Source organism: Leuciscus leuciscus (genome assembly GCF_965113295.1).
Source record: "Leuciscus leuciscus genome assembly, chromosome: 9".
Lineage (NCBI taxonomy): Eukaryota > Metazoa > Chordata > Actinopteri > Cypriniformes > Leuciscidae > Leuciscus > Leuciscus leuciscus.
The window spans coordinates 26,579,196-26,603,568 of NC_138733.1; the positions used below are offsets into that span (position 1 = coordinate 26,579,196).

General features: G+C 41.8%; 1 protein-coding gene across 17 annotated transcripts in view; it reads right to left on the reverse strand.

The window, feature by feature from the left end:
* Positions 1–24,373, reverse strand: part of nbeab (neurobeachin b) — a 295,564-nt gene that overhangs the window by 137,231 nt on the left and 133,960 nt on the right. For 14 of the 17 annotated variants that reach the window (XM_082179446.1, XM_082179438.1, XM_082179443.1 and 11 more), the window contains 7 exons: positions 23,652–23,869; positions 23,238–23,391; positions 20,482–20,662; positions 10,946–11,070; positions 10,431–10,538; positions 9,247–9,415; positions 6,654–7,095 (listed from right to left, as the gene is read on the reverse strand). In XM_082179446.1, coding sequence (XP_082035572.1) covers positions 6,654–7,095; positions 9,247–9,415; positions 10,431–10,538; positions 10,946–11,070; positions 20,482–20,662; positions 23,238–23,391; positions 23,652–23,869 — 1,397 coding nt within the window. The remainder of the gene's footprint in view (positions 1–6,653; positions 7,096–9,246; positions 9,416–10,430; positions 10,539–10,945; positions 11,071–20,481; positions 20,663–23,237; positions 23,392–23,651; positions 23,870–24,373) is intronic. The other 3 variants (XM_082179444.1, XM_082179451.1, XM_082179445.1) reach the window with 1 other exon arrangement.

The following is a 24,373-nucleotide window of genomic DNA, read 5'->3' on the forward strand; positions in this document are numbered from 1 at the left end:
ATGGCAGTGACATATTTTAAGATATGTCAGTGCATATCTTGCTTTCACTTAAAACAGATCAAACACACATTTTAGTCTGGGACTAGGTTTAAGCCTTTGTCTGTGAAACCAGGGGTATATGGACGTGATTCGTTATTGTGCATTTAACACAGAATTCCGAGTCAAATACAAATCCTAAATCTCAGTTTGCATTTGATCTGAACAGTTTTGAGCATAAAGATCCACAAAGCATGCTTACCCCCCCCCCCCCCCCCCCCCTCGGCTTCTTGCAGGTATTTGACAGATAAAGTTGATAGTATTAGACTGATAAACAAGCTTCTAATAAAATATGAAAACTCCTCATGAATTATTCATAGGCTTGGGGCTTGTGAATGATGTATGAATTATCCGCTGCATATATTATTAATAGATTTTTTTTTTATTGACTTGCTTTGAATAAAGCACGGATCAATCTTGTGTAGACTATGAATATTGCAAATAGTTTGTTTTATTTGAAATGGCTTTTAGGATTACAAACAGTACCGGGCTCATAAATGAACATTGATAATAATAATTAAATGTGTAGGTCTCATATAGTGGCAAACTATATTGGTATCACTCGGTTTATAAGCATATCATCCACTGACACTGACATGGACCCATGTTAACGTATTAAAGTGTTTATCCAGCAAACTCTTTCATTTGAATTGACTTTCAAAGTCAAAGCAAGTCCTTTATGATGGCGGCCCCATCTGCAAACACGGCTTCCTGCTTATTCAATACTAATTGAAAAAATTCACCTTTGGAAAGTCCCAGAAAGACGATGATGTCAGTCCTCATCACTCCTCTGTTTGAGCCTTTTTTTGATGTCACTCCCAATCTATTTAGGTTCTGACACACAATCGAAGAAGCCTGTCCACGTCTGGCATCTCATTTGGTGGCAGGTGGCAAACAATTAGACACAGCAATTTCAGGGCCGGCAGATGACATTAAAGCATGCAGGAGTGAGTGGTACGACCCGGCGTCAGCGGACAGCCTATGTGAAAGCATTTCAAAAATAATACACTCTGCCATGGCAACTCATTTCTGCCTGCCAGCCTCCATTAGGGTGCTGAGGGGTGAGGACGACAGGAGGGGAGCTGGGGGCGCATGGGGCGCTTCTGTTTAATCTGTCATCAACGCCCTGGAGACCCTCCCTAACACTCACAAACACATTTACACACACACCACCTTTACTACACACCTCATCTGTGGCGGCTGCATGCATTACTGCGGATCCATTGTTCCGGTGACTCAATATCTAAGAAGGGAGAAGCACATTGTTTGGGCCTAATCTCAGAGGATAAATACTTTTAAGTATTGGCACAAAGTCTGGTGCACATTGTAAGTTATTCTAGCTAAAAATCTGCCTAATTACACAGGTAGGAGGGGACGTTCTCCATGTGCAACGTTCCCTAAAAGTTCTCCAAATGTGACTAAAATCCCAAACCTTTACAGAACATTAGGGACGTTCCTATAACGACCTCTTTTGGTTTTGAAAGTGCTGCAGTTCAAGGTTCCTTATATGACTTTAACCCTTTAAAACCGGATGTGTCGTCGACGACACAGCCAACCAAGCTGTATTCATGTCACTGTAACTCTTCAACCGTTTGCACTATCAAAATAATTCCAATAGTTCCTGAAAGTAGACATCATGCGACATCTTTTCGCCAATATACGGCTTATTACGGTAATGTCATGCTTTCCGTCTGCAAATGACAGCAGCGCGGGATGGAAGGATTTGAACAGAGAGATACGACGCGCGGCAGGTTAGAGTGTTTTGGATTGCATAAAATAATAAAAGAAACAAACAAATACATGACGAAAGAAGTGTTAGACAGCAGAAGAGGGGATTGGGATGATTTTGAATGAAATGTGGGAGGCGGATGGCCGTTACTCTCACGTTTCTAAGCATGTAGTGTGTGCATGTGTATGTGTGCGTGCCTATGAATGCGTGCATTTGTATGTGTGCGTGTATGAAAAAAAGTGTCCTAAATGAAAACTGTGCAACCCAATGTCACAAAAAAGACTTGTATATATGTATTATAGTTCATTTTTCAACTTTAAAGTGTTAGTTTCTTTCGTTCATGATTTTTTCAGTTTTTTTCTAAATAAAAATCAGTAAATTTATTCTCGTTTTTTATTTTTGTCTATTTAAATTCTATTTACAAACTCACCACACACAATAATGGTCAATAACTGTTATTTGTTGAAAGCTTATCTTTTTCTGAAAAAGATGACACCTTGCACATGAAGATAGCACATTGTTTTAGAATTTTACAGTCAAAAAATCAAATTATGTGAAAAACACCTATTTTAGCTTCAGGTTCTAAAGGGTTAAGAGGGACGTTTCATTTTGGTTATTTTATGGTCACATAAGAACGTTACAAAGAGGACATGTTGACGTTGACAGAACGTTTCCACATGGTCCTCTGTTGGTCATATAATAATGTTCTCGATATGACCTACTGGGGGATGTTCCATATTGGTTATTCTATGGTCACATACTGTAGCAACGTAACAAAGAAGACATTTGGGACGTTAACGGAGCGTTTCCACATGGTCCTCTGTTGGTCATTTAATAACGTTCCTGATATGACTTTAGGGCAGTGGTTCTCAAAGTGTGGGGGGCGCAAGGATACTGCAGGGGGGGCGCGGGAGATCAGCAGAAAAAAGAAGAAAAAAGCCGTTGCAGTGGCATTCAAGTGCATTAATAGCGGTTAGCGCTTTGCCTTAATAAAGCAGCATCGAATGGTAATTACACTGAATCATTCTTCTTCAGACCACTGACTCGTCACCGTTGGAACAAGCCAAACATAGAAGTTGCTCGCCATAGAAAAGCACCTCTTCAGAGGACCGAATCACAAACTGTGATTGTGAACGCGCCTCTCCCTGCTGTGCGTGTTCTGGTGAGAAGACCAACAAGAAGCTGAGCTCGTGACGTGAGGCGCTGTCAAAAACAGTTATATATTTGCGCTTTTATATATTGTTCATCCAAAGTATCACTGAAATATTTAAATGTTTTTGTTTATTTAAATTAAAAGTTCTGTATTATTAACTCTCTTACTGTTATATGAAATAATGACATTACAAAGTGAAACTATTGCAGTTGTTTTTCATTGCACTTTTTATTTTTGCACTTTTTTTTTTAAGCGCGACGAAAAAAGTTTGAGAACCACTGCTTTAGGGCAACGTTCCATACAACAATATTACTATTAGGGATGTAACCATACCAAAATTCCAGTAGTCCGTACCAATACCATTAAAATGTTACAGTTATTGGTACCAATTTCAATACCACAGCAAGATCTGTTTAAAAAAAAAAAAAAATTAATTCTATGAGTTTATTATTCATGATGGTAATCATTATAGGTAAATAATACATATAAACATTTTAGACCTTCGCGTTTCTGTGTGTTTATATGACAATGTTTTTTTTTTTTTTACTGTAAAATGCTAATGAAGTGACTCTCAGAGTTCATGCATTCATGTCTTCATATAGTGAGGCGGCAGAGGCTGAAAACACAGCGAGCGTCACGTGTGCTTCAGTGTGTGTGTGAGGTTAATTAAACAACGTATCTGCGCCATTCATTCACTCACACAAAGACAAGCAGAACATGCAGGATTCATATGTGACCCTGGATCATAAAACCAGTCATAAGTAGCACAGGTATATTTGTGGCAATAGTCCAAAATACATTGTATGGGTCAAAATTATTAGATTTTTCTTTTATCCCAAAAATCATTAGGATATTAAGTAAAGATCATGTTCCATGACGATATTTTGTCAATTTCCTACCGTAAATATATAAAACATTTATTTTTGTGAGTGAATGCAACACAATCGCGAACATAAATGAACTTTGAAGGAGATTTTCTCAATGTTTAGATTTTTTTGCACCCCCAGATTACAGATTTTCAAATAGTTGTATCTCGGCCAAATCCTATCATAATAAACCATACATCAATGGAAAGCTTATTTATTCAGCTTTCAGATGATGTATAAATCTCAATTTAAAAAAATTTACCCATGTGACTGGTTTTGTGGTCCAGGGTCACATAGTAAATAGTCTTTTTGCAGTTTATTGTTCACACACACACACACACACACACACACACACACACACACACACACACACACACACACACACACACACACACACACACACACACACACACACACACACACACACACACACACACACACACACACACACACACACACACACATATATATACACACACATATACATACATACAACCGAGACCTAGAGGGAACTTCCTATATTAATGGTCCCCTAAACATTCCGAGAACGTCTTGAATGTTCTGTGAAGGTCCACCAAATAACACCCTGCAACCCTTAAAAGAACTCCACATCATGACCGTCTCAGAACATTCTGGGAACGTTACCAGGCGACGTCCTTGACACCAGCAGGAACGTTCTGGGAACATCAAATTTGCAAATAAAATATGGTTCATGGAATATTGAATTCATGGAATTAATAGACTTTTGTATTTAATCTGAATTTAATCAATCAGATTAATTAAATGTTTTTTAATCTTACTCACATTTAACACATTTGCCTATTTCTGCAATTTCATTCTGTTCTGTGTGATTATTGATGTATTCAAGTATAAATTTTAAGTTGTTAAAAATAATGACAATCTAACATTAATTAATTTAATTTAATTTGTTTTCCATGGAACATTTGTGGCTATATATATATACAAACTCAGAATTGTGAGAGAAAAAAAGTCTGAATTGTGAGAGAAAAATGTTATAGGTTTAAATGTTACCTAAAATGTTAAGGATTTAAATATTATTTAATGCTGTAACTGTAGGGCTAATACTTTATGTCCCCTATGAACTGCATGCGTGCATATTATGTAGACCTATTGTTTATGTCAAATTCATATTTTTTTAATAGTAGACTAATCATCGCAGATTTCATCAGTCCAGTATGTGGCATATACAGTACTGGACTTATATACGTCTGCGTTTAGCTTCCAAGGGCGTCTTCAACGACAGTATTCTATAAAAATGAAGACCATCTTTATATCCATTCCGATTCTGACATCCAAAGGCACATCAAGACATTTTTCTCTCTTATTCTGTGGATTTTACTGTGGTTGTCCTCTGTTTGCTACCACTGTTTTTCTGCCACCACAATGCGAGCACAGCTGGTCGATATCAAAAGATACAAAAATGTATGTAAACATCATGTGCAAATACCAATGAGATCAGCCTGAATAAATCGCCAAGAGTGCAGTCAAAGAGTGAGACTTAGGCCTCGAAAACAGCGAAACCGTCTCCGCATCCAGCTGGAGATAACTTTTAGTGAACAGGTTATCATCAAAAATAAAAAAATAAAAAGTTTCCATTAACACTATTTCTGTTTCCATAATGTTGATTTGAACAGCAACAGCTTTGCAGTGCAGCTGAAGACATGTGTTAAGAGCAGAGACTTATCACGGTGAGATTTTATCTGGCCTCGGAATGTAAACACACCACAAAACGCTCAAACACATCTCTGAGACATTTTCAAACACAGCAATTCTTCGTGAAAGAAAGTATGGGGAATTTAAAGTGAGTTATGTCTTGCTTATGACCAAGAAAATCATTATGGCCATTCCTCAGGAAAAAGACTAATCTAAGAATTCATCATGGTTTGACCGAGATGTATCGTGTAGTGTTTAAAGGCACGGAAGGGATTGCATGCACACAGAAAAGGTCACGGTACTTTTAAGGGCCTTGTACGTATACATCTGCAGTAAATGGGCTACTGAAGTGCTATTGGTGACAAGAAACATTCAATCAAGATAAAGCCACATGATTTCACATTTGGCACCCATGGTGTATATGTATATTGCTGCCCCCTGCTGGAGGTTCATATAAATCCATTTTAACACAGATAAAGTACTTTGAAGTCAACTAGAATCAAACCAGTGATATTCTATCAACAGCTGGAAATAAGTTTGTAACTTTCTTGTGTTATCCTCGACAGTTCTGATAAATGTATAATGTCACTGTGATGGCATCTTGTTCTGCATTTATTTTTGTTACTGTCTAATAAATCAAATCAAACCAAATCAAAAGCTTTTGTAGTATAATGTTGATTAACACAAAAATAGTGACACTAACAGTTCAAGTGAATTGAGACAAAGTTTAAAAGCATAAATGTAAAGTTTATAATTTTATAAAAGCAATTACGTTAATTCCTCTGTTAAAATGAGTGATTTGAGTTGTAAAGCTGTTGAAATCATAATTTTTGAGTCGTTTCAGGGTTTTAGGGTTTATGTCATTGCACTGTTGTGGCGACAAAGTTGTAAGATTTAATATAACCACACAGAAAAAGTGTGTTTTTCACACTAAAATCATGTTAAAACGTTTACGCATTGTGGCTATACTATTGAAATGGTGAGTATTGTAATGTTTACAAATTTCCATTGACTTCCAAACTTCATAAACTCCTCACTGTAACCCAGATTTCTGTGGGGTTTTTTTTTGTTTTGTTTTAAGAAAGGTAGTAGAAATACATTTATGAAATAAACTTAATGCCAAAAATGCTGTGGACTGAACTTAACTTGTACTAAACCTGGAATACAGGACATATACAGTGAGATGGTACAGTACCTGTCAAAGGAATGGAACTGCATGGGTAACATGGCTTGTGCTTCCCTCTTCATGGCCTGGTGGTCCGGGTAAGGCAGGCTGTCCGCCCCGCTCTCTGTGCTCTCCACGGGAGCAGCTACCAGGCTCTTCAGGATTTCCTTGACATTGATGCCTTTGTTGGACTGGCTGATGCTGGAGATGGATGAGGCGGGTTTGAGGTGCTCCACGGTTGATGGCTCAATCAAGCTTTCCTGTGACCTGGCCTCCGATGACAGGGTGCAGAACAGACCGCTCATGCCGTTCGGACCACCCATGGCGAGCTCCAGGTCGGCCCCGTTCATCACACTGGGTACCTGCTCGTCACCCAGTCCCGAGTCAGAATGAGGGAAGGATGACTCCTGACGGGACTCCTCCAGCACACTAAGAGCTTCCTTGCGGCCATCAGAGAGGGCTGATGGGTACTCTGAAGGTCACACATCATAGTGAAGAGAATTAAAAGAATAGAATAGAATAGAATAGAATAGAATAGAATAGAATAGAATAGAATAGAATAGAATAGAATAGAATAGAAATCAGAGATGATCCGTAGATGATCACTAGAATTTCTAGAATCTTTTTTTGTGACGACAGTGAAGGACGAGAGAGGACCAGGCCTATTTTACGCTGTGTTTTGTTTATCAAAAATAGGGCTTTCACGATATCAGATTTTTCACACCGCGGTTATAGTGGCTAAAAATATTCACCGTAACAATATATCGCGATCTCTATAGAAATCTTGAAAAAAACCTTTTTCAAAAATGTTATCAGTCAATTTCATCTTTATATTGTTTATTTTGTGTTTCTGCTTTCTTTTTTTTAGCCAATGAATCACACCATTGCATACAACAATTACAACAATTGAGATTCTGGCTTCTTTTGACACTCCTTAAGTAATAATCAGGAGAGAGAAAATACTGTAAAGTTCAACCGTATTATAAATAAGCTTTTACAACACAACTAATACCTTACTCTGTTAACGTGCATCCCCATTTGTAACCCAAATCCAAGAAATGACATACCCAAATAAAAATACATAGTTCATTAAGCCTTTGGACTTCAAACATTGTAGAATCATTTAAAAAAAATAATTTGGCTGCTTGTAGTCATATCGTCAGAATTAATTACTGTAAGTCAATGATACAATTGTGAGATATTTGGAACATTTTTAAGATACTGCTATGTGATTTCATTTAGAGGAGACTAAGATGCTAACCGCGTTTAGCTTAGCACAGCGTTAAAATACAATTTATGAGAATAACAGCATATTTTACTTCAAAATCTCCTTATAGCGTCAGTCGAGTGATTGAAATAATAACTTCCTTCTGTGAAATGATGTGGCTTCTTATCACAGAATGAGGCAGAAATTATTATTTTATTGTATTCTATTGCAATGATAAAGGCCATGTCGATAAGCATTGCATTATAAATATACATTATCCTTATAAAAATAACCAAGATGGCTTGAAGAACACAGATAAACATTATACTGTCACAAAGGTGGGTTAATTCTCTTTATGTTTATTCAGTCAAAAGGTCTCTGTCTGCATTTTATTCAGCTGCAGCGATAGCTGGATGTCTGTCCATTTTAGGGTTTCCTGGAATGCCTCCTTCCCTGAACTTTAACTTTGCTTATCTATCTATCTATCTATCTATCTATCTATCTATCTATCTATCTATCTATCTATCTATCTATCTATCTATCTATCTATCTATCTATCTATCTATCTATCTATCAGACAAGACAACTCTGTCTTCAATCTCTTCCTGTTGTTGTCCAGATGTTGGGTAATATTCATCCAGAGGCTTTAGCAAGGTCACTGGGCCCGTTTCAGTCACGGAGCACGTCTGGATGCCGATTTGGGTGCAGACAATGGCCTGCTACATGCTGTTAGGAAAAAATCCCATCCATAGCCTTTCTTTCCTGAAATTTATGAGGGCGATGCAGCGTAGTGCCTCAGCCTCTATGATCCCATTCTCCTCTGGTGAATTGCTTTCCTAATGGGCACTGACAGATGGGGCTGGAAATAGCAGCGCTGCCCCTGCCTCTCCATGTTCATTCTTCATGGATCTTCTTTCTTTATACCCTTTTTTCTTTTTTTTTCTTTCTCACTCTATTTCTTTTCACTATACTTTCCCAACAAAAAAACGGCCTAAAATGAACACTAATTTCTAGTCATTTGATGCTTCGATCAAACTACTGGACGTTTATCCAATTTTGTGAGCGATTTACAGACAAAGCCAGCAGTGATTTCCTTCAAGAATTTTGTAAGGGCTGCATGTTTAATTTTATGCGGGATAATTAGTGGTGCTTATGAATAATAGATGTGGTAGGTGTCGAAGAGGAATGTTTTTAACATTAGCTTGAAACTGAACCTGTGGAGACTTCTTTTTTTTTTTTTTTTTATAATTTGTGTCTAGTATGACAGATAAAAAATAAAAAACTACCTGGCTAATTAAAATACATTTGTAATGCAAATAAGCAATGCAAACGAAGATGTTCAGCTTATTGTAAATATAAGTTAATAATAAGTGCATTAAGCTGTGTCAGCAAATAAAACATTAGCCACTACAACACCTGTGCTGGTGGGGGAATTTATCTCCTGCCGAATGCTTCTTCCTGATTGGCTGATAGACCTGACAGTCTCCCTCTGGGGTTCCAGGATGTCCCGGTACTTAGACACCATGAGCACTGAGATAAAATAGACAACAGCGAGAGCCAGGAACTGGGCCTGCTTACTATCGTCCTGTGAAGCCCAACACAAAAGAACCAAAGGTAATGAAGAAGAGTCAACATGTGACTAGAACATGACATGAAAAGCAGAAATGCTACTCTGAACTGATTCAAATTCTGTTAACAGAGAGTTATATTACAGAGTATCATTTCAAAAATAAATGAATAAATAAAACTAAATAACAAAAATGCATTCAAATCTGGAATTCAAAATCATCTAATATTAACCTGGAAAAATAATATAATATAATATAATTTATACCATGGTCTGGGTGAATACTCGATTCTGATTGGCTGCAGGGTGTCCATTAAAAAGTGATAGAGGACACCTAGTAAAGGAGTTCTGGTGAAACTGACTGTTTACCATTCGAAATTAATAAATAAATGCGCTGGCTACATCAGCTGTGAGTAACCATAGCAACAGGCAGTCAAAGTATCTATACGGACTATAGATCGAGTGGACTATAAATATCTTTGGTTGCTAAATAAACCGTCAGGCGTAACCAGGGAAACCAAGTTATTGTTTGTAAAAACTTTAGATTTCGATTGTAAAACTAATTAAAATATAAACTAATGTTTTAAAAATGTGTTATTTGGCAAGTGACCATGGTATAAGCGGGTTAATGCCCTTCGAGGTGTCCACTGTCAGGTATTAATGGACTGTGCGTATTAATGGACTCCGCTGCGTGTCGGACGGTTCACGCCTCGCCGTCGTCCATTAATACCTGACAATGGACACCTTGTCGGGCATTAATCCTTAAATAATATAATATAATATAATATAAAGTTCTAAAGGAAAAACAAGCAAAGAAACAAAATTTAATCATTTAAATTCTGTAATAACATTTTAGATTTCACGGTCTTTAATCATAAAGGCAAAATTGTGATGCTGACCATGTGAACAAAAAGACTTAAAGACTTGTATTAAAGCGAACAGGGTAATTCTATATAATTACTGAAACTGCGGGATACACATAGGCCTACACACTTTTCAAGGGACATTCGAGGACCATTTGACATTAACTCACAACGTCACGAAAGACAGCCGCTCGCAGACGGTTGATGTCCACGTCTTGCAGAAGTCGGTCCGGGTCCTTAATTGGAGAAACATTACTTGGAAAATTTTCTATGGTGGTCTAAGGCAAGAAAAGCAGATATTTAAAACAGATATTTAACACTTTAAACAGTTCTCACATTCCAGATCTCATTTACACATTTACACCGTGCCCACAGCACCAAATCACACATAACGTGACAATGTTATTTTGTGTGGGAAAAAACGAAAATATATTTCATAATAAAAAAAAAAATCTATAATAAAAAACTGTAAAAGTCTTAAAACTATAATTTAAGATATGGTGTCATAAATGTTATACATTTAAGATAAATATAAAATAAATATAATATATTATAGATCACTTTACGCATATATAAAACACTTATAACATGAAAACGTTACTCTAATTGCATTGTTTTCTTCTATTACAGAAACTGTGTAGAGTGCCTGCATGCAGTGTAACAGTGTGTGTAGTAAACTGGGTACCTTGCTGGCCGTGGACACACTTTGCAGGCCCTCCTGAGACTTACTGGAGGAAAGAGAGGACTTCAGACTTCTGTCCCTCTGACGCTGACGACACTCTAAACAGTTCCTCACGGCCACACAACATACTGAGAAAGAGAGAAAGAAAGAGCACGACATATAAATGTGGAAAAAGAGAGGAAATAAAATTTAAAAAATATATAAATTAATAAAATAAAATAATTCTAAATAGTTTTGATCCTGCGTGCTGACTGATCAATATAGTGTCCCCATGGGCCCCTTAAATTATAGAGACAACCTATGTTGGGCAAAGTTACTTTTAAAAGTAATGCATTACAATATTGCGTTACTCCCTAAAAAGTAACTAATTGCGTTACTTAGTTACTTTTTATAGAAAGTAATGCATTACATAATTTTTGCGTTACTTTTCTTACCTTGGCTGGGTTTGTTTGTTTGTTTTCTAATAACAAAAAAGCCCTCTTCAGAAAAATAAAATAAAAAATGAAACAAATATTATGTTTATATAAAAGTAATTTTTGCCTATTTGTATGGTGGAACTGGATCATCGGAGGTCAGGAGCAAAGATATTGGTTAATAAAGTGAGATTAAATACATAAAGTATCTGTGTTATTTAAGATATTTGCATAATATTCACTGTTTTTCTATTTTTATTCCTTTTGAGGAATACTGAATCTGTTTTTTGTGCAAGTAAGATGAATAAATGCAAAAACAAATTAACTTGGTTACTTATTTGAAAAAGCAACTAAAGTAATGCGTTACTTCATAGTTACTAGAAAAAAGTAATCTGATTACGTATCTTGCGTTACCCAACACTGGAGACAACCCTGCTTATACCTTATTGCTGCAATGAATTTTTAAATAAGCCTGTTGCTCTTTTCTTCTGCATAGCACCAAAACGTACGCGGTTACTAACGTAACCTCGGTTCTCTCTAGAAGAGGGAACGAGTACTGCGTTTTTGTAAAAACGCTACGGGAAAAGTCTCTTTTCACGAAATACTGAAGCAAAAAATTATCCTTAATTTTCATACATGTAAAGCGCGTTGCGGCAGTGCTTAGCTATGGCGAGACGGCTCGCTCGCTCATTGGCTGCTCTGCAGCAACTGCATAAGCCTATCGAGCGAGGCCTGAGGTGACGTCAGGCCAATGAGGACGCTTCGCGCCCTCCTAGCCATTTCCCGCCGAGATGGGTGTGGCTAGCCTCTATATAAGGAGCTCGAGAAGGCTGATTCACTTGATTTTCATCGCCGAAGCGAACCAGAGTGAACCGTATGCACGGCAGAGAACGCAGTACTCGTTCCCTCTTCTAGAGAGAACCGAGGTTACGTTAGTAACCGAGTACGTTCTCTTACGAGAGTCCTCTCGTACTGCGTTTTTGTAAAAACGCTACGGGAACCCCTTGTAAAGCGCCGTGCGTGCTGGGATAAAGACACCAATCACTGGAGCAAACCAGGTGTACAGTGCATAATCACCAGATAGACTCACAAAGAGTCTGATTACATAATTCCCCATATTGCAACGTCCACGGACGTAAAACATGACCTCACAGAGAGAGTCTAGAGACAAGAGGGGATTCCTCTGTCCTTATAAGGTTGCGTCAGCAGACGCGAATATGACATAGCATAGACAGGGTGGGGAAACCTGAGCTAAATGCGGGAAATGTGGGTCTTACACAATTCTGCCCATAAGACAGTCGGCAGCGCATTGCGCATGCGATTTCAGTGTTCTAGTTAGACAGCTGAATCGGCTACACCGATAGTAGCTTAGCTTGCAAGGCGGGAACCTCTAGGTTGTAAAACCTAATAAATGTAGACGGCGAGGCCCAGCCCGCCGCCGTACATATATCCTGTAGGGAAATCCCGCTGGACCAAGCCCACGAGGAGGCAACACCCCTCGTGGAGTGCGCTCTAACTCCCAACGGGCACTGGAGGCCCTTGGCAGTATAAGCCAGCGCTATGGCGTCAACTATCCATCTGGATAGGCTCTGTTTCGAAACAGCCATTCCCTTGGAACGTCCACTGAACGAGACAAAGAGCTGCTCAGTCTGTCTGAAGACAGCAGAGCGGGACACGTAAGCTCTTAAAGCCCTAATGGGGCAGAGAAAACTTGAGTCCCCTTCCTCACTTGATCCCGGCAGGGCAGACAGGGAGATGACCTGAGCCCGAAATGGTGTGTTGAGGGATTTTGGCACATATCCATGCTTAGGTTTGAGTATGACTTTAGAGTCATTAGGTCCAAACTCTAAGCACGTTGGGCTCACAGAGAGCGCGTGCAGGTCGCCTATGCGCTTCACTGAAGCGAGAGCCATCAAAAACACTGTTTTGAAAGACAAATGCTTGAGGCTAATAGATTGGATAGGCTCGAAAGGGGCACCTTTCATGGCCGCCAAAACCGTAGAAAGGTCCCACATAGGAACTGAAGGAGGTCTGGGAGGATTTAGCCTCCTAGCTCCCCTGAGGAAGCGGATGACTAAATCGTTCCTTCCAAGAGACTGCCCCAGCGTTGTTCTGGAAAACGCTGTAATAGCCGCCACATAAACTTTGAGCATGGAAGGGGATCTGCCCTTATCCAACAGCTCCTGTAGGAAGGAGAGAACCTCCGTCACCTCACAATTGAGAGGTGATATGCTCCGAGCTGTACACCAGCCGGAGAAAACAGACCACTTCGAGGCATAAAGCCGCCGAGTCGACGGCGCTCTGGCCTGAGTGATGGTGTTTATCACTCCCTCTGCGAGGTTAACGGATAACCGTTGAGCGCCCACACGTGAAGCGACCACAGCTCCGGGTGCGGATGCCAAATCGAGCCCCCGGCCTGCGAGAGGAGATCTCTCCTCAATGGCACTGGCCATGGAGCGATGTCTGCTAGCTGCATCAGGACTGGGAACCATGCTTGGTTCTTCCAGAACGGTGCTACAAGCAGTATTGAGCATTTCGTTTCCTTGACCCGCTCTAACACCTGAGGCAGGAGGGAGACGGGGGGAAAAGCATAAAGCGGGCAGCGCGGCCACACGTGGGACAGCGCGCTGTCGTTCTTGGAAAAGAACACGGGGCAATGAGCGTTTTCGCGGGACGCGAATAGGTCCACCTCCGCTCTGCCGAATCTCTCCCACAACAGCCGGGCTGTTTGTGGGTGTAGAGACCATTCGCCCAGGGGAATGTTGTTCCTGGACAATCTGTCTGGGCCCACATTCTGGAGCCCAGGCACATGCACTGCTCTCAGCGAGCGCAAACTGTGCTGAGCCCATATTAGGAGGCGTTTCGCCAGCCTGTACAGGGATGTGGATCTCAGACCGCCCTGGCGATTTATATAGGACACCACGGCCGTGTTGTCCGAACGGACTACGACGTGTTGGTCCTTGATGTGGGGATAAAAGCGCGTTAGCGCGTTGTGCACTGCCAGCATTTCCAGGCAGTTGATGTGTTGGAGCTTTTCTCGTTTCGACCACAGGCCGAAGAACGGTCTGCCCTCGAGCAGCGCTCCCCATCCCGAGGTGGATGCGTCGGTCGACACCATCCTCACTCTCGAGGAAGTCCCCAGGCTTACACCTGATCGGTACCAGTCGTCTGCCAACCAAGGTGTCAGGGCTGTGACACAGCTCTGATCGACCTTGAGACGCAACCGGCCGGACACCCACGCTCCGCGCGGTACTCGCGCTTTCAACCAGAACTGCAGAGGGCGCATGCGGAGCAAGCCCAGCTGGAGAACCGTTGATGCTGAGGCCATGAGACCTAGCATCCTTTGAAACGTTTTGAGCGGGGTAGACGCGCCGCAGCGGAAAGATCTCGCCACGCGCTGAATGTGCAGCACGCGCTGTGGCGACAGCCGCGCTGTCATAGACTGTGAGTCCAGAATGGTACCCAGAAACGAAATCGTTTGACTGGGGTTCAGTGAACTCTTCGTCCAATTGACCGTGATACCAAGATTCTCGAGGTGGTCGAGTAAAATGGTTTTGTGCTCCACGAGCTGTGATCGTGATTGAGCTAGGATCAGCCAGTCGTCCAAATAGTTCAGCACTCGCATGCCTCTGAGTCTGAGAGGAGCGAGCGCCGCGTCCATGCATTTCGTAAATGTACGAGGTGCCAGGGACAAGCCGAACGGAAGGACTGTATACTGGTATATCTGACCCTCGAAGGCGAATCTCAAGTATCGCCTGTGACGTGACGCTATCTGTATTTGAAAATACGCGTCCTTCAGATCTATTGACATGAACCAGTCTCCTCGGCGAACCTGCGCGAGAATTTTCCTGGTCGTGAGCATTTTGAAACTGCGTTTCACTAATGCTTTGTTCAGCCGTCTTAGATCCAGTATGGGTCTGATACCACCGTCCTTTTTGGGGACTAGAAAGTATCTGCTGTATAGCCCCCCTTCGCTTTGAGCCAGGGGTACATGCTCTATCGCCCCTTTGCATATCAGTTTTGATATTTCGGCGCGAAGTAGGTGTGCTACTTCTAAATTCACCGTAGTCTCGACGCGCGCTGTGAAGCGGGGAGGGCGTCGACAAAACTGTAGCGAGAAGCCTCTCTTTATAATGCCTAGCACCCAGTCCGAAACCCCTGGAAGCGCTGCCCATGCTTCTGCATGGCTGGCTAAGGGCTGGATGCGAAGCGCGCTCTGTTTGCCGTGCGACAGAGGTGCTTCGAGGTGCGATAACATAGGCGTTATGCCTGTGGCATTCGAGGCGGGGGGCGCGCTTAATACAGCGGGCAGAGCGCTCGTCCTCGACCTTACTACAGTGCTTAACTGAGTGAGGGAGGTCTGAGCGAGCCCCGCGGGACTCATGTCTGCGAGTAAACGTGGGCGGGAAGCGGGCACATTTACTGCTTTGGCCGCGCTGCCTGTCTGAGCAGAGCGAGCGCGCACAGGTTTCGTTTTTACAGAGAGCCTGTGGTCTGTGAGACATAGTGTGTGTGGGCACTGGGGAGTGGGCACTTTCACTATATTGGAAGCGCAATCGACCTGAGTCGATTTTATGTGCGCGAGCCCTAAGTGTAGGGCTGTGCTTGTGTGTAGGGATGGGCACTGAGGAGTGGGCATCGACACTACATTTATAGCACCAACGGCCGTGGCCGGGACACCAGAAAATACACTCTTTTCGGGATATATCTGGGTAGCCGTGAAAACGGCTTTTGTGTGCAGGCGAGCGGGCAACTGTGCAGGCTTGCGTCTTGCAGAAAACGCTGGAACAGTCGCAAGTCTTGGGACTGAAACAGCGGTGCGCTTGGGTGAGAGACCGGCCGCAGCGGGGCTCACACACCTGCGCTTCCCTAGGAGTGCTAGGACTTCTTCGGGGCTTCCGGCTTCACCACAACCCTCGGCCGAGGCCCGCGCTGAGCAGGGCGTCGGCTGGTAGAGCGAGAGCGGGACCTAGAGCTGTGCTGCTGTCGCTGCTGTCGCTGCTGAGAAGGTGTGGCGGAAGGCGGGGGCTGATGCTGAGAGCTTCGCGGATTCTGTTTATCGCGATTCGCTGCAGAACCGGAGCGCTTCGGCAGGAAGTGCTTAAAGGCTTGGGACGCTTTCTGGGCCTCGGTAAATCTCTCCACGAACTCGGAGAGAGAAGAACCGAAAAGGCCAGCGGAAGACAGCGGGGCGTCGAGAAACGCGTTGCGCTCGGAATCAGCCATTTCCGTGAGCGTAAGCCATAGGTGCCTCTCAGCAACAGTGGCGGAAGCCATACATCTTCCCATGGCCTGTGCAGCAGACTTGGTAGCGCGGAGTGTTAGATCCGAAGCGCTCCTCAGATCCGCGATGCAGATAGCCTCCGGTCCCATCTCGTCCAGCTTACGGAGGAGATCACCTTGGAAAATCTGCAGTGTAGCCATGGTGTGTAGCGCTGACGCAGCCTGCCCAGCGGCGGAGAAGATTCGCGCGAGCAGCGTCGACGTCATGCGGCAGGCTTTAGAAGGCAACACCGGTTTAGTCCGCCGTCCAGCAGAGGGCGGGCAAAGGTGGGTCGCTATCGCCTGTTCCACCGGCGGAAGTGAAAGGTAGCCTCGGTCTTTCGCATTATCCAGGGAGGAAAATGCTGGCGACACAGACGAGCGCGTTCGCGCAGAGTAGGGCGCATTCCAAGCCTTCGCCACTTCTTCGTGAAGCTCAGGAAGAAAGGGGGCGGGCTTAGATTCCGGAGAAGTGCGCTCACCAGGGAGGAAGCTACCATCCAGCCGGGTACGAGAAGGGAGTTCCGGTGCAGACCACTCGAGGCCGAGGCTCGCCGCGGCCAGCGCGAGTACTCGCATGAGCTCCTTCTCTATGTTGGCTCTCGTAGTGGGCTTGCGGGCAGGGGGCGCGAGGTCCTCAGAGCTCGCCCGGTCCTCAGAGCTCGCCCAGTCCTCGCTGCCTGAAGCTAGCAGAGAGCAGGAATCCTTCTCTCTCGACGCGGCCTCAGAAATGACTTCCTCTGATGAAGCGGCGGCAGACTGCGGGCGCTGAGCATCAGGAAGTGAAACAGGAGAAGCCGGTGAAGCAGGCGGGCAAACCGGCGAGCTTGGTCGAGCTGGAGCGGGTTCCGGGGCCCGCTGCGAGCGGCGCTTCTTACGGCGCGGCAGCGCAGCGGGGAGTGCAGACTCTGAGAAGGATGCCAGGCGAGTCCGCAGAGTCACCATCGGCAAAAGGTCGCAGTGAGGGCAGCCGCCGTCAGCGAGCGCGAGTGCTGCATGGTTCTCACCCAAACAGGAAACGCAGATGACGTGTTGGTCTCCCTGGGCGAGTGGGGCTCGGCACGAGCCACATGAAGGCATCTTTAAAAAGACGCAGCTCTTTTAGGGGGTGAGTGTCGCGGCGGCGAACACACACACACACACACAAACAGAGTGATAAAGGATATATAGCGCCGGAAAGCGCAGCAGGTACGGCTGTAGAAGGCGGCGTTGCCAGCAGCTTCGAGTGGCTCGTCCCGCTGAAATGCTTGCCTCAAACGACGCTTGCTTCCTCGTGATCCAGCGATGCGTGAGCTTCGCTGAAGAGATGAAAATCAAGTGAATCAGCCTTCTCGAGCTCCTTATATAGAGGCTAGCCACACCCATCTCGGCGGGAAATGGCTAGGAGGGCGCGAAGCGTCCTCATTGGCCTGACGTCACCTCAGGCCTCGCTCGATAGGCTTATGCAGTTGCTGCAGAGCAGCCAATGAGCGAGCGAGCCGTCTCGCCATAGCTAAGCACTGCCGCAACGCGCTTTACATGTATGAAAATTAAGGATAATTTTTTGCTTCAGTATTTCGTGAAAAGAGACTTTTCCCGTAGCGTTTTTACAAAAACGCAGTACGAGAGGACTCTCGTAAGAGAACTGATAAATTGTCTGAAGAAGAAAGTCAAAGTTGGTTGGAAGAGTCTTTTGGAAATTTGTGCTGAACTAGGGGTGAGTCATATCACGATTTGTGAAGAAAATCGTAGTAGCCTATCATGCTACAGCGTAGGCTATTCTATCAGTTGCAGTTCTGGCACCTCAGTCCCAACATACTGTAAAATGCGACGTACATTCACATCACATGTTAACGCAGAGGTTGAGTTACACTCACAGGATACTGTAATTCACAAAAGATCATTATTTATATGTGCTTTAAAGCCTTGCCGGTTAAACATTTCATTCACGTGCTGATGGGCTGTTCTAACATGAGCTTTTCTGAGCGCGTACACCCGAAGCTCAAAGACACTTAAATGCCAGTCAAACAGCGCCTGGTTACTGGACTAAGTTATCTTTCAAGTCTTACTGGGTTAATACTGTCAAATACACACAAGCTGTACATAAACACAGCTGGTTATGTCTAAAGTGGAAGCAAACATTTTTTGAGAGAAAATCGTCTGCGTGTCATATGCGTGTATTTTAGATGTGTGCCGGTCTTAAAGTGACAGTACGTAGCCTAGCCTATAGTAAATATGCTGCTGCTTGTCCTTAAAGGGATAGTTCACCTAAAAATGAAAACTCTGTCCTTATTTACTCACTCTAATGTTATTCAAAACCTGTATTAATTTCTTTCTTTTGCTGAACACAAAAGAAGATATTTTGAAGAATGTGGCTAACCAAACAGTTGCTGGTCCCCTAGTAGAAAAATATATACTATGGAAGTCACTGGGGACCAGCAACTGTTTAGTTAGCCACATTCTTCAAAATAACTTTCATTTTCAACAGAAGAAACTTATTTGGGACAACTTTAGAGACTAAATGATGACAATTTTCATTTTTGGGGAACTATCCCTTTAATGTTAATAAAACAACAAAAAACAAAGAGAAAATGACTCACTGCTCTGAGAACTTTAATAGTATCTTTAACTTTAAAGTATCAATGTATAATTTATACAGTGAAGCCTATGTAGTGTTATCATGTCCATATCGTGATATATTTTTGCAATATCGCAGGGCCCTTGTATCATACTCTTATGACTCTTGGTGTTTAAATTGCCCTCACGTTTCCATTGTATCTTGTCTAGTTTTGTTTGTGTAACCACCGTTGGTAAGTCTCATGTAACCAAGTCAAATTAATTTTTTTTGTGGTTTTGGTGAGTCCGTGTCGGTACCAGTGTCCGTCTATTTTGACTAGTTTTGTTAGTGTAACCGCTGTTACAGAGTCTCATGTAACCAAGTCAAATTCATGTTTTTTGTCGTGTCGTGTCCTTGTCGGAGCCGGTGAATGTGCCGGTGTCCGTGCCAGAACCAGTGTCCGTGCCGGAACCAGTGTCCGTGCCAGTGAACGTGCCATGGACACTGACACAGACACCGGCACGTACACGGACACACCAAAACGAACACACTGGCACGAACACAAGCACGGACACCAGCACAGACACGGGTTCACCGGAACCGGTGCCTGTGCCGGTGTGTCCGTGCCATGTGTCCTTGCTGGTGCCGATGACCATGTATGTGCCGGTGCACAACAGAAGAAAGAAACTTATTTGGGTTTATAAAAACTTGAGTAAATGACAATTTAAATTTTTGGGGGAACTATCCCTTTAATGTTAATAAAACCACAAAAAAAAAAAAACAGAATCACTCACTGCTCTGAGAACTTTAATAGTATCTTTAATAAGCGTCAATGTATAATTTATACAGTGAAGTCTGTGTAGTGTTTATTTTTATTTGTTCATTTCTTTCTTGAATGCTTCTGTTAAATACACATGTAGCTGAAAAAATAAAGCACTGTTTATTTCGTTTGTATATTATGTTGTGTATATGTAATGTGTAATTTTAGTCTTATCTTTCAATAACAAAGAACATAATGACAGATGTTTAACTTCGCCACTTTGGCCTAAATGTCTGCCATTCTTTTTTATTTTATATTTTGTTACCTTGTAAGGCTTTGTTTTTAAAAAAGGGACATTCGTTTGGCTGTAATGCTCAGTCACTTGCAAAATAGTAAAACCAACAAAAACAATTGTGATAAAATCGTGAATCGTGATTTTCCTGAAAAGAATCTTAATATATATTTTTGCAATATCGCCCACCCCTATGCTGAACATCTTCAGGTTTTTTCTTTTCATGTTACGTTCTTTAAAATGTGTCCTGACACACACAAACACTTATACACATACCTAGTCTGAGGCACTGTCGCATCAGTCCACCTGAGGACATGTTTTTCTCAGCTTCAATCTCGCTGAAGTTGAGTGAACTTGCGAAGACCAGCACATCGACCATAGCCATCAGCCGGGTCAGAAAGATCAGGGCCGTCTCCGAGGACATGCCCTGCGTCGCCTCGATGCCATCCATTTGAGTCTGACACGGACAGACACGGTAATAGAGAGCACAAGGGTATTATCTGAGATCACGGAAAGTAATCACACTATCCTGTTTGCACATTTGTTATAGCATTGATCAGTTGTTATCTTCAGTACAAAAGAGAAACTTTCAGGCTGTGAATGGGTGGATTCGGTAAAATGTGACAAAACACAGCACATCCTGTTAACCAGGATGAGAAAGGACATGCAAAGCAATGGTAGATGCTTTGAAGGATGCGGGATTGCTAATGGCAATCTTTGGACATCTTTTAGATGAGTCTGGTGCACTGAAATGTAGCATTTAAAGGTTTTAATAGTTAAATGAGTGCGAACCTCCCTGACCAAGCTACACTACTATTCAAAAGTAGTTTGTGGTTGGTGATATTTTTTAATGTTTCTGAAAGAAGTCTCTTATGCTCACAGAGGCTGCATTGTTTGGTCAAAATATAATAAAAACAGTATTTGGAATATGGTTACAATTTAATGATACATTAAAAAACAATGGGTGATAGGGCGTTTTCTTCGGTTGCCCCAAAGGTATGGAATTCACTGCCCTCACAAATTAGAAGTGCTCCATCTTTGAAATTGTTTAAGTCATCCCTTAAAACTTATTATTTTAAAGAAGCATTTGGGTGAAACGTGATTGTTGTGGTTCTCCATGTGATATATTTTATGGTTTTGCTATAACCTATGTTTTGTTTATTGATTTTAAATTGTTTTTTAGATTTATAATATTGTTTGTATGCATGCTTTGTAATAATTTGTATTTCATGCTTATTTTATCTACCTTAATATTGACTATGTAAAGCGCTCTGAGAATTGACTTTTAAAAGCGCTATACAAAATAAAGTTATTATTATTATTATTAATTTAAAGTAACTCTTTTCTATTTTAATATAATTGAAAATGTAATTTATTCCTGTGATGCAAAGCTGGATTTTCAGCATCATTACTCCAGTCTTGAGTGTCACATGATCCTTCAGAAATCTAGGCTGAAGAAACATTTATTATTATTAACAACGTTGAAATTAGTATGAACATTTCATATGTGTGTGAAATTCATCAAATTATCACAAATGAGAACTAGTAAATGAGCTTTTATATTGACTAAATCCTTAACATATAATTACAAGAGATACTAAGCAAATTTAAAACAAAAACTACTAAATGGAAAGTAGTTCCTGTGACCCGAGCTTTTAAAAGTCAATATATCCATGTTTTTCTTGTAAAGTCACCATGACAATTCTTGCATTTTTTATGGAATATTGCAGCACTTATTATAAATTATTTAGCCTATCTGTCCACATTATTATTACTTTCTTTCTTTTTTAAATACCCTCCTAATCTATAATCAAAATAACTTCCCCTCCTTCTTGCAACAACATCCCTTCTTTACTGGCGTAAGGTTGGGACAACCTGTCATCGACATGAGATCAACCAATGGCAAACCACAACGATCCAACTATCCAATTCCTGATCCACAAAATCAAGTCCCGCCCTACATTTTGTTTCACTCAGATTTATGTCACATCATAGGGAAGAAAAAGATTATAATGTAGCAACTTCTGTTTCATGCTGACTTAAAAAAAAAAAATATATATATATATATATATATAATTGTATAATTTGTGTGTGCTATGAGAAAGTATGAAATGACTGAGAGAAAATGGAAATGAACAACAGAACATTCTAAATATACTGATGTATTGGTACTAACCTTGGTATTCTTGGCATAAAACAAAAAATAAATAAAGCAAAAGAGAAAAACTTAATTAAAACAGACTCAACAGTGAAGAATATATTTAAAATAAGGTAACCTGTAAGTAGCATCCTCCCTAAGGCATTCTGTTACTGTCCACACTAATATGTTTTAGTTTGAAAATGCACATTTTTCTCTCCGTTTTGGCCTTGCGTCCACATTGAGACGTGTTTTTATGAACGAAAACAAAGCTTTTTGAAAACGCTATCCAGAGTGGATACATTTAAAAACGCCACCAATGTATTGTAGGCATTGTAACATATATTATAGGGAGTAGGCATATGGCCCCAATACCGATAGATATTCATGTTTATTCCGGTATTGTGCCTAGGCTATTATGTGCTATTCACTTTCACACAGTTGCTAAAATATGTTACTTTGCACACTCTCTTCATATCACAGTCCTGCAAAGATGACATAAAATGTACTCATATTTGCTGCCCTGCGGCAAATATGAGTGCAGTTGCGTTTTAGACCAAACAAATAATGGCGACTGAGTCTGAGTGCGATCTGGATGCACCAGTGAATGGTGAGATATTTTGCTAAATAAAATGATCCTGCCAGAAGAATTGCAGTGATAACTTTACCATGTCTTGTTCCGTCTCAGTGAGCTTTTATGAGGGTTTACTCATGCGCAGTTTGGTGAATATAGCGTTTTTCAACGTTTTAGTGTGGCCGAGAAAATTTTGGAAAACGCTAGTGTGGACCGTTTTCAAATGTATCCGGATTAATGTAGACGTTTGAGCAGCCTTTGCTTGCAGTAATCTATGTTGGCCACTGGGTGTCAGTGTTGTCAAAGCTCTGGCACACTCACAGAGGGCGAGGTGGCAGCGGACAGCAGGGGAAGGATTCCTCCACAGGCGATGATGATGTTATCCACCATCTGTGAGATCAGGTGAATGGTATTGTGTACAAAGATTATGTTCTCGTTGCTGTTGACAAAGTCCATAATGGATTTTGTCGAATGACTGTGAGGGGCAAGAGAAAAGGAGGGTGAGAAAGAAAAAAACAACGATAAAGAGACGTGCATCACATTAAGGACAAGTTGATTTTTGCTGTTATAGGCTACAATAATTAGAGTAGACAGAATTTATTATTTGACATAAACAAAAAACAAAACTGCAAGACACAGAATTATAGTCCTATTGGGGGGAAAAATAGATAAAGTATGATATAGTAAATGGATTTGTATTTTTATTCCTCACTGTTGTAAACTGTAGCCACTGACCTTCTCCAAATGTGTACATCTGATTCTAGTGCAAAGAGCAGATCTGTAAGTAAGCGCTGGTGCATTGGGGACCACTTGAACTCTGGGATACGGAACATGGTGGTGCGGGGACCAGGGCTGAACTGTCGACGCTGCTCTTCTGTCATTGGCATGCCTCTGAAGCCCAGATCCACACGCAGATCTCTATCCAGATGACTACCAGAACGGCCGTGCAAACTCTGAAAGCAAACCAATGCTTTTAAAACACACAAAACCGATGCACTTAAAAATCCAGGCATCTTAGAAAATGTTTATGACAGGTGTAATAATGAAGCGTTTGTGTAAAATATTGGGTTGTATTTCGTAGCATGGAGGAGAGATTGTGTTCTTTCTTCCAAAAGACTTCCAAAAAAGCCTTCATGCTGGAAACAACTTTAAAGACCTTTAGTTTCTTGAAAGTCAGCTGAAGAAGAATGCAGGCTGCAGTTGAAGTTATGACATTTCTTCAGGCAAGTTTTTTATTTTTTTGTTTTTGTTTCAAGCTGGCTTTGCCAAGCTGCAGACTTTCATATTCCTCTAGGGTCCACAATATATCACACAACACCTCGGAAGCAGTTTTGGCAGTCATAAAGATGTCAAAGAGTGAACCCTCTTATATTTGAATGTTTATTTTAATGCTATGGTAAATTATGGTAACTATGGTAAATTCAAATATTACCATACTTTTGTAATAGCTGATGAAT